Below are 14392 nucleotides of genomic sequence, written 5' to 3' on the forward strand. Positions count from 1 at the left end.
CCCCCAGCCAACTGAAGAGCGGCCCCTTTTCCAGGCCAGCCCCGTGTGGTGCGTGCTTGTGTGCTCTGTCGGAGCGGAGTGCGGTCCTCTTGTACGGCCCGTGTCGCGTCCTCACTGCTCATTAAACGTCTGCCCCGATGCCCAGACTGGACTGCTGTGTCGGCAGCTGGGGGGCCACGGAGCCGTGGCGTGGGCCCCCACGTCCTGCTGGCGAACACCTGCTGTGCTGCCCTGCTGCGCGCAGGGGCTGCTTGGGGTTGGGGTGTCGGCGTCCTCGTCTTTGTGTCCCTGTGCCCCGGGGACACTGCTGGGGGAGGGCAGGCCCAGCCAGCAGCTGGTCTGGGATCTCTTCTGTGAGGAGGGGAGAGTCGCAGCTGCCCGCCCTCCCACAGTGTGACCGAGCACTCGGGGAGCCCCAGCTGGGCCGGTGACCACCCGCTGCCCAGGCCCCCCTGCCTGGCAGTCTGAACACTGGAGACACGGGGTCCCCAGCAGAGCCTTCTGCCCGGTCCTCTGGGACATCATTCTCTGCCCTGGTCCAGGCCCGCCCCCCCCCCCGCCCCCTTCCCGTCCCCGGATCTCAGAGCTGCTGATAGTCTGGGCCGACACTCCCTGCCCCTGGTCCCACTCCTGCCTGGGGGGGGGGGGGCTGCTCATCAAGGACAGACGTATGACAAGTCGGTCACAGGCTGCGCCTCCTATCAGCGTGAGGAGACAGGCAGTGTGGTCAGAACAGAGGAGGCTTTGAGCGCTTCCTGGCTTGCCCTGGCCCGTGCTGGGGCGCCAAGCACTGGTCCCCAAGGTCACAGCCCAGGAGGAGGTGGGGCCCGTCTCCTGCACAAACAGCCTGGCCTGGCCTCGGGCATATAAGCCAGAGCCGCCCAGCCCCTCCCGCAGCCAAGATGCGGGCTCTGCTGCTCCGGCTGCTGGCCCTGGTCCTGTGGGTGACGGGGTCCCCACCGGGAACCGGGGCCCCCGCCCTGCCTGGAGAGCCAGACATGGGCACGGAGGGGCTCATCTTCCACCAAGACTGGGATTGGCTGCCAGGGAGCCCACAAGACCCCCTGTGCCTGGTGACCCTGGACCAGAGCGGCAACAGGAGTAGCACCCCGCTTCGGGTGGTGGGGGCCCTGAGAAGCTACGAGCACGCCTTCCTCGAGGCTGTGCAGCGGGCACACTGGGGTCCCCGCGACCTGGCCACGTTCGGGGTCTGCACCGCCAGTGCGGGGCAGCCCGCACTGCTCCCTCTGCGGCAGCTGCAGGCCTGGCTGGGGGAGCCCGGGGGGCGGCGGCTGGCGGTGCTGCACCTGGAGGAAGGTATGTGGGGGGCCGTGACCTGCTGCTGAGCGGAGGATCTGCCCCTGGTCCCCTGGAAAGGAGATGTCCACACCAGACCCCTCCCCAGCTTCCCCCATGGCCCAGAGGCGGGTGCTCTTGGGCTCCTGTGGAGGCTCTAAATCCCCAAAGCTGGGCTCCCGGACCTGCCCCTTCCCGCCCTTCCCAGGGAAGGAGCCCAACGGAGGGGCTGGTCCAGCCGAGGCGGCCCTGCTGTGAGAGATGGCCTGTCCCCGGGAGCCACTGGAGGAATGGGCGGCCCCCAGTGAGAACCCCAGGCGGAGACCCCAGGGAGCCCAGCATGAGCGGCCTCACCACTCCCCACCCCCCGCCGCTCATTCCTCTGGGCGACCCGTGCTGGGGTGTCAGACCTCTCCCGCCAGGTCCTCAAGGCTCCCAGTTGGGCCAGGGGCTCTCCCTGCAGGAACGCAGGGCGGGTGCGGGAAGGGGGCTGGCTCCAGGGCCTCAGGTGTCGTCCCCTCCCTGTCCGTCCTGGCCACAGTGAGCTGGGAGCCCGCGGTCACACTGAAGTTCCAGGCGCCCCCACCCGGAGGAGCCGGTCCCCTGGAGCTGGCGCTGCTGGTGCTGTACCCCGGGCCTGGTCCGGAGGTCACTGTCACGGGGACCGGGCTGCCAGGCACCCAGGTACCAGGACACCCAATGGGGCAGTTCCTGGGCCTCCAGGAGCCCTCGCCCAGCAGAGGAGAGGGTATAGAGGTGGTGGATTCGCGTTTTTTTTTTGTTTTGTTTTGTTTTGTTTTTGTTTTTGTTTTTTTTAAGATTTTATTTACTTGTTTATTGAGGAGAGAAGGAGAAGCAGGCTCCCCGCGGGGCAGGTAGTGGGATGCGGGGCTCCATGCTGGGACCCTGGGATCATGACCTGAGCCGAAGGCAGACGCTTCACCAATGGAGCCCCCCCGGGCATCTCGGGAATGGGGTTTTTAACCGCGCAGAACAAGGTTCCGAGCGTCCTGGGTGGGCAACGGGCACCCTCGCCGCAGCCAACTGGGCTGAGCCTCCATCTCCACAGAACCTTTGTTGGGCCCGGGACACGCGCTACCTGCTGCTGGCTGTGGAGCTCCCAGCGGGGGCCTGGCACAGCCCTGGGGTCACCCTGACCCTGCAACCCCAAGGAGACGGTAGGCTCTCAAAGACGGGGAGCTGGCAAGGGTGGGCTGCCCTAGTTCCTCAAACGCTGAGCGCCCCGGGGTCGCGCCGCCCTTCCAGGTGCCCCCCTGAGCACGGCCCAGCTGCAGGAGCTGCTGCTCGGCCCCGACCCCCGCTGCTTCACGCGGAAGACCCCGGCCCTGCTCCTGCTGCCTCTGCCCGGGCCCAGTCCAGTGCCCGCGCGCGGCCTCCTGGACCAAGTGCCCTTCCCGCCACCCAGGTGTGTGCAGGTCCGGGGGGGGGGGAGGGGGGCGAACGGGAAGAACCTCGCACCTGCTCACGCCTCCCAGCTCCGCCTTCCAGGCCCTCTCAGGTGCAGGAGCCCGAGGAGCCGCCGCCCAGCGCAGACCCCTTCCTGGAGACGCTCACGCGCCTGGTGCGCGCCCTGCGGGGGCCGCCCACCCAGGCCTCGCCGCCGCGCCTGGCCCTGGACCCGGGCGCGCTGGCCGGCTTCCCGCAGGGCCTCGTCAACCTGTCGGACCCCGCGACCCAGGAGCGCCTGCTCGACGGCGAGGAGCCGCTGCTCCTGCTGCTGCCGCCTCCCGCCACGGCCACGGCCACGGCTGGGGACGCCGCGCCGCTTAGGAGCCCCGAGTCCGGGCCCTGGGCCGCGGGCCTAGCGCACCGTGTGGCCGCCGAGCTCCGGGCCGCGGCTGCCGAGCTGCGCGGGCTCCCGGGCCTGCCCCCCTCCGCCACGCCGCTGCTGGAGCGCCTGCTCGCGCTCTGCCCCGGGGCCCCGGGGGGTTCGGGCGGCCCGGGCGGCCCGCTGCGCGCGCTGCTGCTGCTCAAAGCGCTGCAGGGTCTGCGCGCCGAGTGGCGGGGGCGCGAGCGGAGCGGGGCGCCGCGGGCACAGCGCAGCGCGGGGGCCGCGGCGGCGGACGGGCCTTGCGCGCTGCGCGAGTTGAGCGTGGACCTGCGCGCCGAGCGCTCCGTGCTCATCCCTGAGACGTACCAGGCCAACAACTGCCAGGGCGCGTGCGGCTGGCCGCAGTCCGACCGCAACCCGCGCTACGGCAACCACGTGGTGCTGCTGCTGAAGATGCAGGCCCGCGGCGCCGCCCTGGCGCGCCCGCCCTGCTGCGTGCCCACCGCCTACGCCGGCAAGCTGCTCATCGGCCTGTCGGAGGAGCGCATCAGCGCGCACCACGTGCCCAACATGGTGGCCACGGAGTGCGGCTGCCGGTGACCCCCAGGCGGCCCCGCGGCGCCCGCCCGTGTCTGTCCAGACCCCCCCCCCCCCCACAAAGAGCCGCCCGCACCAGCTGGTGTGTACGTGCGCGTGGGCACAGGCGGGGGCCCCTCCTGGCCGCTCTCCCCCAGCGCGGACGCGAGCGTCATACCCGGTGCCCCCGGCCTCCATTCCCGCCCCCACCCCGGCCCCCCACCGCCCGCTGGAGGGCCTCCCTTCTCGGCCCTTCAGGCCAAAGGAGCCAGCGACCCTGGGGCTGCAGCTTTCAATTTATTTCGCTGAACCTCGGGGCCACGCACGGCGAGGGGGGCGGTTCCGAGTATTGGGTCCCGGGACCCAGGCCTGGCTCAGTCCCGCCCCTTGCCCGCCCGGTGCTTCTGGCGGCCTGGAGGCCGGTCCTCGTCGGGACGCCGCAGGGAGTCCCAGGCTTGTCTCCTTTTCTGTCCCGGGTCTCGGGAGTCCTGCGCCCAGTGGCGGTGGCCCCCTTCGCGCACCTCCCAGCGCCGGGGTAGGGCTCCTCGGGGTTCCCTGGCGGCCCGTGGCTTCTCCTGCTTCCGAGGCCGCTCCTCCTTCCGAGGCTTCTCCTTCCGCGGCCGCTCCTCCCTCGACGGCCTCTCCTTGCGAGGCCTCTCCTTCCGCGGAGGCTCCTTGGGCCCGCGCTTCTCCCCAGCAGCGCTGTCCGCACCCTCCCGCCTGCCGGGAACCTCAGCCTCCTCCGCCACCGCCGCCGCCGCCTCCTCCTCCGCCTGGGGTGCCGGCGGTCCTAATGGGGGCGCCCAGGCCTTGGGCTTCGGCTGCAGCTGCCAGGCGGGTGGTGCGAGGCGCTGGGGTCAGCGCACACCTGCCCAGCGCGGGGTCCAGGCACCTTCCCCCCGCCGCCCACGGTCACTCAACGGAAGCGCTTACCGGGGCTGCTGCTGGCTCCGGGGCTGAGCTGGGCGGTACCCATGGCTCAGGGACAGGCGCAGGGACGTCCGCTTCCCCAGCTACAGCATCTTGGAGGGGAGCGGAGTCAGCCCAGGCGGGGAGGCGGGAGCTGCAGACCAAACCCGCCGCCCAGCCCTCCCCCCTGGAGCCCTGTCTGCCCTCCTGACCTCCGGGGCTGCAGCGCCCCCTTCCCTCCACATCTCCCTCGTGCCAGTTGCAAAAGGGCAGGCCCCGTACCTCCGTGGGCTGTGGGAGCTCCCTGGCACATACCCCCCAAAGGGGGCTCATAGGGCCAGTCCTGGGGGGCAAGGACCTGCTCACCCACGGAGGAGACAGGTGTGCTGAGATACAATCTGGGAGAGGAAGGGCCCCCGGAGGAGAAAGCACTTTCTCCGCGAGCCAGCACAGAGGGAGGGCCCTCAAGGTCAGTGGCTGAACGGGGGTGCACAAGGTGGGGCGCTTGGGGGACCGAGGACCCCTCGCAGAGACCATGCCAGGGAGAAGGGGACCCCCCGGAGGGGGGAGCCAGGTATAGAAGACACCCTGCCTCGGGAGGGGAGGTACCAGCCCAACCCTTGGGAGCACGTGAGCTTCCCGGGGAGGGCCTGCGCCCAGGCTCACCACGGCACAGCTGGAAGGCTGACCCCAGCAGCGCCACGAATGAGGCCAGCACCAGACACTTGTTGAGGGACAGGTCTCCCCAGGGCAGCTCATCACTCAGGGCCGGAGCCGGGGGTGGCGGCAGCCGTTGCGGGGGTGGCGAGGCCTGTGCCTTCCTGCGCACGGGGCTCCGAGGTGCTGCGGGGAGCAAGGGGTGGGCTGGGCGCGGCCCCATGGGGCTCTGCCCATCCTGCCTGAGGCCCCGGGCGGGGGATGAAGCCGCGCGTGCGTCAGAGCCTCACTGGGATGTGGGGGATGCTCTAGAAGGTGCCAGCTGAAGCCCAGGAGCGCCTCACGTTGTGTCATCACGAATTCGCGAGGCTTCCAGCCCTGTTAGTTAGGGCTGGTGACACGGGACGGAAGACAGCCAGCAGCCCCACTGCACCCTGTTCCCCCCCCCCCCCATCCAAGGACCCCGCCCCGGCCCCCCCCCCCCCCCCCCCCCCCCCCCGCCTGGCTGGCCCATCCCCCTCCCCCACCTCCCCCCTGCCTTCCGCAAACCTACTTGCTCCTGCTTTCAGCCTCTCTTTCCCGGGACCTGGGGCCACTTTGGCCACAGGCTCCTTTTCTGTCTTCTTGGGCCTGGCATCCACACTGCCTGGAGGGCTGCCCTCAGCTTGAGAAACCTATGAGAAGCCATGAGTGGCCCGGGCTGTTTCTTCCCCTTCTTTCCTCCAAGGGAACCCGAACCCTTCCCATGGGCCGGAGAGAGCCACCCCTCTGGGCAGCACGTCCCTGACTCCAGGGACATCCCAGGCGGTAACCCCAGGACCCCGGCTACTCACATGGGGCCAGCTGCTAGAGTCGGCCAGCCTGGGCGTCGCTATGGGAGGAAAAGGGGGAGAGTCAAGGTTGTGAGAGCCCCCCAGGCACACCCCCCCCCGCGGGGCTCAGCGGGGCCAGGGGTGCGGGATCCCTCCCATTCCACAGATTGGAAAGCAAATGGGCTCAGAGGCAGTCCTGCCCAAAGGCCATGCGGCACTTCGCTGGCGGCCTCTGACCTGTATCTCTGGGGCTCCTTACATATCCCCCAAGGCACGAATGGACACGGGTTGAAGACAAGGAGCAGAGTTGGAGCTGGCCCAACGTGGGAGTCTTAGTCCTGGGTCTGCCAGTTAGCCACCCGCTGACCATTTAGCCACCCGGCTCAGCTGGTGGCCGGGGGCGGGGCTCCGTCCTGCCCGAGCCCCTGTGGGTACCTCGAGCCCTGCCCTCCTGGGGCTGCTCAGGGCAGGGGTCGGCCAGCATGGAGAGGTCCTCGCCTGGGCAGCTGCCCAGGCCTCCATCCAGCTCCTGCAGGGCCCTGGTCGTCATGGAGATGTCTGACCCTGGGATCCTTGGGAGTTGGGAGGCAGCGGCTGGAGAGGAGGCGTCTTGCATCAGACGTGTCTTGCATTGGCTGAGCCCCTGCTGTGGGCTGCGCCTGACCTGGGGGCACCCCTTGTACGTAATTGTACATAAGTCACGGTGGGGTGGGCGTGGCCCAGCGCCCCCACCCCACCCCGCCCCCTCCCTGTGCTGGGACCCCTCCCTGAGGTGCGGAGGTTGCTGGGGCCCCTGAGAGGGCTGGGACTCACCCAAGGTCACACACAGATGAGCTAAGACCGCCCAGACCAGAACCCTTGGCCCCAGGGTCGGCTCAGGTTCTCTGAGACCAGACACTATTTTTACCCAGTGCCGAGGCCTGGGGAACAGGCAGATGTGCCTCCAGGCCCCTCCCGGACTTTCGCTCCCGGGTCTTTGAACCGTCCCAGACCCTGGCCCCTAAATCCAGAAGCTCAGGCTGTAGCCCCCACTAGGACGGGCCTCACTCCGGCCAGGACAGGCAGGGGCGGGGGCCCCCAGGGGCTTCCTGATCCCAGCGCTGGGGCCCCAGCCTCCTCCCATGACCCCCACTCCCATAGGACAGATGGGGAAACTGAGTCTCCAGAGAGAGCCATCCGACAGAGGTCGTAGGCAGCCTGTGGTCACACCCAGCTGAGCCGGCTCCCCACAGCCCTGTTTTGGGTCCCCCGGTGGCCCTGGCTGCCAGCGTTAGCATGTTCTGCCGTCTCTGGTCAGAAGAGTGACCCTTCCCCTGGGGCCGGAGCAGGCCTCTGAGCGAGGGGCCCAAATGGGCAGCGGGCAGGTGCCCTTAGGCATGTAGGGGGGCAGTCACAAGAGCTGGGGGTTCCCGTGGACCTCAGAGATGCCCTCCCCAGACACAAGGGACCGTTCCCCGGCCCAGGCCTCCCCCTGCCCCACTTACTCCACGGCCGCCACAGTGAGCCCGCTGGACAGATGGAGCCCGGGGAGCATGGCCCCAAGACAGACGGCGACAGGTGTGCGGAGGCCAGGGCGTGGGCCAATCCGCGGGGCGGGCGGTGGCGGGAAGGGGAGGAGGGTGGCGGGGGATGGTGGCTGGGGAGGCCTCCACCCTTGCCACAGGACTGAGCCTGGGCCAGAGGGTGACCCCCACCCCCGCTCCAGCACAGAGCCGCTGCCCCGCTGGCCACAGTGACCTGGGCGGCTTGCTTCCTGTCCCTGAGCCTCAGAGAAGCAAGTCCGGGAGGTGAGGACAGCACAAAGGGTCACCTTGCTTTCTCCCTCAAATCCGGTCAGCCGCCTATGAGCCACGAAGCGTGGGCCGGGCTCCCCTGTGGTGAAGCCAACGGGGTACAAGCTCCCGGAGCAGCCAGGGGTGGCCCGTGGGACCCGGAGCCTGAGGGGGGGCCCCATGGGAGAAGCCTGTTTCCTCCTCTAGAACCCGAATTCAAGACCACTCCATAGCCAGCAGCACGGCTGTGCTGCTCCAGAACATTCTGTCACCGGAAAGTAACCCCCTCCCCTTTCACCAACTCCTCCCCCAGCTCCCCCCTGGCCCCCAGCCCCCATGAAGCCCCCTTCCCGTCTGTGGAGGAGCCTGGTCTGGACATGTCACACGCGTGGACTCACACCCCGTGTGGCCTCCTGTGTCCGGTTCCCTCCCTGCACGCCGTGGGCTCGGGGTCCGTCTCTGGGGCCGCGCGTGGGGGCCTCGGTCCTGCCCGCAGCTAAGGGACGCTCCCACATGCGGGGGACACGCTGTGTTATCTGTTCCTTGGCATCCAACAGGGCTGGGAGCAGTAGGGGGGAGTGGGGGCACTGCCCCTCAAGCCCAGTGTCAGATCCTGTCTTTAGAAAATATAAAATGTCAATATTTCGTTCATCGTTGGATTTTTATGCATTAATTTTTTTTTATTGTGGTAAATCCACATAACATGAACCACACCATTTTTCTCTTCCGAGCGCACGGCTCAGCGGCGGGAAGCACACTCCCTCGTCCTGCAGCCACCCTCCGTCTCCAGAACCTTCCATACCCCCCAAGGAGACTCTGTCCCCACGAAGCACAGACTCCCCACCCCGGACCCAGCCCCAACTCCCACCCTGTCCTCTCTGTGTGGACGAGACTCCTCTGGGTCCCTCCTGGGAGTGGGGTCCCGCGGGACGGGTCCTTCTGGTCTGGCCGCACTCGCGGAGCCCCGTGTCCTTGGGGTCCCTCCGCGTCATGGCAGGAGTCAGGGTCCCCCCCCCCATCTGAGGCTGGACCGTGTTCCTGCGTGAGGATGGACCGCGCCGCGTGTGTCCGTCTGTGGCTGTGGACGGACCCTGGGCGCGGGTCACGTTGCTGTGTACACAGGCGGGCAAACGGCTGGTGCATCCGGCCTTTCCCTTCCTAACACCGGCTTTACGAGACCTTCCGGACCAGGCTGGTCACCGGGAATATTAAAATGTGTGAAGATAACCCAAGGTTACATAACAATAAATTCTAGGGGGCCTGAGTGGCTCAGTGTCCTGACTCTTGGTGTCAGCCCAGGTCCTGTTCTCAGGGTTGCGGGATCGAGCCCCGAACCAGGCTCTGCGCTCAGCAGGGCGTCTGCTTGAAGGTTTCTCTCCCTCTGCCCGCCCCCCGCCCGCTCATGTGTGCGTCGACACTCTCTCTCTCTCTCAAATAAATAAATACATCAGGGGCGCCTGGGAGGCTCAGTCGTTAAGCCTCTGCCTTCCGCTCAGGTCATGATCCCGGGGTCCTGGGATGGAGCCCCGCATCGGGCTCCCTGCTCAGCAGGAAGCCTGCTTCTCCCTCTCCCTCTTCCCCAGCTTGTGCTCCCTCTCTCGCTGTGTCTCTCTCTCTGTGTCAAATAAATAAGTAAATAAAATCTTTAGAGAAAAAAAAAAGCAAAGATCTGGTGAGACACAGGCCCGTGTATGTCTAGTGTCCTCAGCGAACGTGCACTCTCTTGGCTTTATACGTTTCTTTCTTTTCTTTTCTTTTTTTAAAGATTTTACTTATTTATTTGACAGAGATCACAGTAGACAGAGAGGGAGGCAGAGAGAGAGGAGGAAGCAGGTTCCCTGCTGAGCAGAGAGCCCGATGCGGGACTCGATCCCAGGACCCTGGGATCCTGACCTAAGCCGAAGGCAGAGGCTTAACCCGCGAAGCCACCCAGGCGCCCCTATACGTTTCTTTTTAAGTTATTTCTACGTCCAACATGGGTCTCAAACACAACCCCATGTCGACGAGTGGCGTGCTCCACGGACCGAGCCCGCCAGGCTCGTGTTCAGTGACAGAAATTCTAGAGAAATGAAGATAACTCTTGGTGAACACACAGGAGAGGGCCCCGCGGGGCAGGGTCCACACAGCTGCGTCCTCGCCTTCAGACGTCCTCCTGGGGACTGTTTTCATTCTATCACGAAACCTCCGCGGGGACACGCGCCACCCTGGGCGTGTCCCGGAGCCCGAACTGGGAAACCACAAAGGAGATAAGAAGAACATTTTGCCGGCTGGAGATAAGCCTCCGGGTCATCTGGCCCCTCGGGGGCTTGGGTCCCCGTGTTTGCCAAGGGCTCCCTGGGCCACCAGCGTGCGGGGCTTCACGGCCAGACTGCAGCTGGCGATGCCCTCCCCGGGCCCGGAGCCCGCCGGGCTGGCCGCCACCGGTCAGAACCCTCGCGTGTTTTCCGGCCGATGGGGCCGGGGCCCCAGGCCTGATGCCTCTGCGTTCCCAGGAGTGGAGGTCGCCGAAGGGCCAGGCTGGACGTGATGAGAAGAGCCGCGACCGTCTTCCAGTTTTACTCTTGGGCATTTTATTACGAGAGACTCCAAATGACGGACGGTTTGCAGCGGACACTCGCCCACCCGCACCCCTCCCACCGCATCCCGCCACGAACGACCGCCGAGCTCCCTCTGTCTGGCTCCCGCTGCGCGGCCACGGCCCGCTGCCGTCTTGCTCTGCGTTTTTTTTTTTTTTTCTTTTTTTAAGATTTTATTTATTTATTTGACAGACAGAGATCACAAGTAGGCAGAGAGAGAGGGGGAAGCAGGCTCCCTGCTGAGCAGAGAGCCCAATGAGGGGCTCCATCCCAGGACTCCGGGATCATGACCTGAGCCCAAGGGCTCTCAGCACCTGGCAGGGATGTGGGAACAGTGTCCCTTGTCGTCTTGAGGAGGGCGGGCTCTGGGTCTCGGGGATGGCCCCCTCTGCCTGCTGTCGGGGAGGTGGGGACAGCTGGCATGAGGAACATGTTCATTGGCTTTGGTGGCTGTGGGGGCAGGGCGGGGACCCAGGCGCCTGCCCCCACCAGGATGGGAAACCCCAAGGCCGGGTCTAAGTGTCTATCCAGATGTCATCTGGCATCAGTTGGATCTCGGGGACTGAACACACGTTCAGGTTCTCGGGTGGCAATGGACTCCCACGATGCATGGTCAGGCCGGTCACATCTGGGGGCCCTCCTGGACACGGGGGTGGGGGTGAGCACATCTCTGGCCCCCACTCCTCGGTGCCAGGAACTCCCCCCGTCATGGCAACCGCGGACGTCCCAAGTCATTGCCCCGTGTCCCACCCATGTCACGTTCTCCTTTCTCTGTCTATTGTGGGTGCCCCCGTAAAGGCTGGGTCTGTGAGGAAGGTCACCTCCACTCTCGGAGGACTGCGGGGTGGAAGGAAGTTTCCGGGTCAGGTGCTCAAGGCAGCCTGCGCTGGCTGGGCTTGCTGGGGACAGAGAGACAGAGACCAGACCTGCGGGATGGGCCTTGAGAGGTGAGGGACCCCTTGGACTGCAGGATAGGAAAGAGGTGTATCAGGGGGAGCTTCTTGGAAGCGGTGAGAGCTGAGCTGCAGGGGTGGGACAGAGATGCGGTGGGAGCAGGTCGAGGAGGGAAAGAGCCCATGTCTCGTGTCCTGCTGAATCACCACGGCCACATTAGGTATCTGGGGGTGCCAGGGAGGCTGGGGGGGCTCTCACTCTGATTTTTGAAAAAGGATTTGCAGAGTATAGTTGTCTAACAGCCCCCCAAAACGTCCATGTCCTAGGTCCAGAGTGTGTGGGTGAATCACGTCATGGGGTTAAAGGGACTTTGAGGTGGGGGCAGGTCAAGACCCAAGGTGGGGGTGACCCTGGGTTCCTGGGGGGCCCAGCTCTCCCTCATGAGAGGGAGGCAGAGGGCGGGGTTCTCAGAGACGGGCAGACCCCGCGCTGCTGGTGGGGAGGACGGAGGGGACTGCGGGCCAGGAAAGGGCAGGATCTGGGTCTCCCTGGGGCTCCCGGGACACCAGCCCTGCCCACGCCGGGGTTTTAGGACTTCCGAGCCTGGAACTGTCGAGAATCAATCCCTGTGGCTTTAAGCCACTAAATTGGGGCACTCGTCCCAGCGGCCCCCGGGGAGCTCCCACACGGAGGGAAGCGAACCTTCTGCGTCTGGGTCCGCGGCAGCCAGTGGCGTGTGAACTTCAGCCACATGCAGTGGCTCTAGTTCACGCTGAAGCAGGTCCGTACCTATGTGCAACGTTAAAATAAAACGCAGAGTAGGGGCGCCCAGATGTGACCGGCCTGACCATGCATCGTGGGAGTCCATTGCCACCCGAGAACCTGAACGTGTGTTCAGTCCCCGAGATCCAACTGCGAGCAAACCTTTTGATGCCAGATGACATCTGGAAAGACACTTAGACCCGGCCTTGGGGTTTCCCATCCTGGTGGGGGCAGGTGCCTGAGTCCCCGCCCTGCCCCCACAGCCACCAAAGCCAATGAACATGTTCCTCATGCCAGCTGTCCCCACCTCCCCGACAGCAGGCAGAGGGGGCCATCCCCGAGACCCAGAGCCCGCCCTCCTCAAGACGACAAGGGACACTGTTCCCACATCCCTGCCAGGTGCTGAGAGCCCTCGGATGCCCTCCCCGCCGGCCCGCACCCCGCCAGCGACTCTCCCCGAGTCGGACGCCCTGCCCCACCTGACCCCACAAGCGCCCCTTTTACTCTTCAACCTCTGCTTCTTTGCAGGTTGCTCAACTTGTTTGTGTTACCAGGAAGCTACATCTTGCCCCTTCCCACCCACAGTGATCCCAAATTAAAGAGCACATTGGCCAGCAACAGCGCAAAGCCCGCCGATGAACTGGGGGACCCTTCCCATCCAAGTCTTGGGTCTCTCAAGGCTCCTGCTGGTTCCCTGTAGCTGAGGAGGGCTCCAGACTCCGCCCCTGCAGGGGAGGCGCTCTGGTGGACATCTCACTGTTCCAGGTGCTTCCTGGGCAGTGGACCAGAGCCGGTCTTGAACCTACTGGTGCTGAGGGTCAGCTGTGGTCTCTGTCACTTTCTGGCCGCAGGCATGAGGGGCAAACACCCTATGACCCAGTGACCAGTGGCCAGTCTGAATTCTGGACTCTTGGCCCAGAGTCGCTCGTCTGTGCAAAACACTGGGGAACCCACAAGAGGCAGAGAACCTAAAAAAGAAACAAACGAAAAACCCAACCAGATTTCAAAGTGCAGAAGCTCTTCCAGCCTCAAGAAGACAGGGCCTGAGTCATAACAAGACACCAGTCCCACAGAGAGTGACGGCCACGGCCGCCCCTGCCAGTGTGGGTGGGCTGGAGGGCGCCTTTGCAACGAAAGCGTGCCCCTCTGCGCAACGACTGGAAACCATTGGAAATCGAAGCGAGAAGCCACTTATTTTTCTTTTTTAATATTTTATTTATTTATTTGAGAGAGAGACAGTGAGAGAGAGCATGAGCGAGGAGAAGGTCAGAGAGAGAAGCAGACTCCCCATGGAGCTGGGAGCCCGAGGCGGGACTCGATCCCCGGACTCCAGGATCATGACCTGAGCCGAAGGCAGTTGTCCAACCAACTGAGCCGCCCAGGCGCCCCAAGAATCCACTTGTTTTTAAGTTTCACCACAGGCTGCAATGCTACACAAAGTCACGGATTAAATATTCTTTCCCAGAACAATTCCATGGCGCTGGCCCAACACACGCAATTCTTAGAGTTTTGGTGGCGTTCTCGTAATGCGTGTTCGGAAGCTGCAAATAAGACATTTGTACGTGGAATTACTGTATGAATATAAATACTGCATTTCCTCCTGGCAAGGAATTAATAAGACACACGGATTCAGCAGACCTGCTGTGCAGACGAAGCTCCTGTGGGTTTTGCAATCATTCAAGGTCTCTTTGGGGAAAGCTTGTGTCTCTAACCCAGATGGACACAGCGGATTGAAATAAAAATGAGATAAAAACGAGAGGCATGAATTGTGAAGACAAAGAAACATACAAGAGTTGCTTCAGTTCCGCCTAACTCTACAGACCCTCCCTTTGTGCCTGAAAAGCAAAATCAGGAAAGGAAGCAGGACTTGCAAGCTCTGTGCTCCACTGGCACCCCCAGGGAACCGCTCCCACCTCTGGTTCTGGACTCTTTCTTGCCTGGGCTGGTGGTGCTCACCCAGGAGGGGGTCTCTGTGGACCCGGGAGGGGTCTGCGCTGACCTGGGACAGGTCTGTGTTGACTGGGGAGGGGTCTCCGCTGACGGGAAGGGGTCCTCGTTCACTGGCCGGGGGTCTGCACTGACCCGGGAGAGATCTGCGTTCACCCAGGAGGAGTCTACATTGACCAGAGAGGGTTCCGAGTTCACCGGGGAAAGGTCTGCACTGACCCAGGAGGGGTCTGCGTTGGGTTCCGCATTCACCGGGGAAAAGTCTGCGTCCACCAGGGAGGGGTCTGCGTTGACCGGGGAGGGGTCTACACTGACCCGGGAGAGGTCTGCGTTCACCGGGAGGGGTCCGTGTTGACCGGGGAGGGGTCTGCGTTCACCGGGGAGGGGTCCGCGTTGACC

The 14392-nt window shown here is 64.8% G+C and overlaps 2 protein-coding genes across 2 annotated transcripts; one reads left to right on the forward strand and one right to left on the reverse strand.

Moving 5' to 3' along the window:
• The first annotated feature begins 902 nt into the window (after window positions 1–902).
• AMH (anti-Mullerian hormone) lies at window positions 903–3711 on the forward strand. Its single transcript, XM_059387618.1, has 5 exons — window positions 903–1317; window positions 1838–1980; window positions 2366–2474; window positions 2563–2722; window positions 2806–3711. The coding sequence occupies exons 1-5, from the start codon at window positions 903–905 to the stop codon at window positions 3686–3688; spliced, it is 1710 nt and encodes a 569-aa protein (XP_059243601.1). The 3' UTR covers window positions 3689–3711.
• A 272-nt stretch (window positions 3712–3983) lies between these two features.
• Window positions 3984–7576, reverse strand: JSRP1 (junctional sarcoplasmic reticulum protein 1). The gene is made up of 7 exons (XM_059387619.1): window positions 7527–7576; window positions 6478–6614; window positions 6051–6101; window positions 5784–5894; window positions 5240–5416; window positions 4598–4686; window positions 3984–4515 (listed from the first exon to the last, which is right to left on the reverse strand). Exons 1-7 carry the CDS (start codon window positions 7574–7576, stop codon window positions 4039–4041), a joined length of 1092 nt encoding a protein of 363 aa, XP_059243602.1. The 3' UTR covers window positions 3984–4038.
• Window positions 7577–14392: the final 6816 nt, after the last annotated feature.

The sequence above is a fragment of the Mustela nigripes genome, chromosome 2, assembly GCF_022355385.1.
Source record: "Mustela nigripes isolate SB6536 chromosome 2, MUSNIG.SB6536, whole genome shotgun sequence".
Lineage (NCBI taxonomy): Eukaryota > Metazoa > Chordata > Mammalia > Carnivora > Mustelidae > Mustela > Mustela nigripes.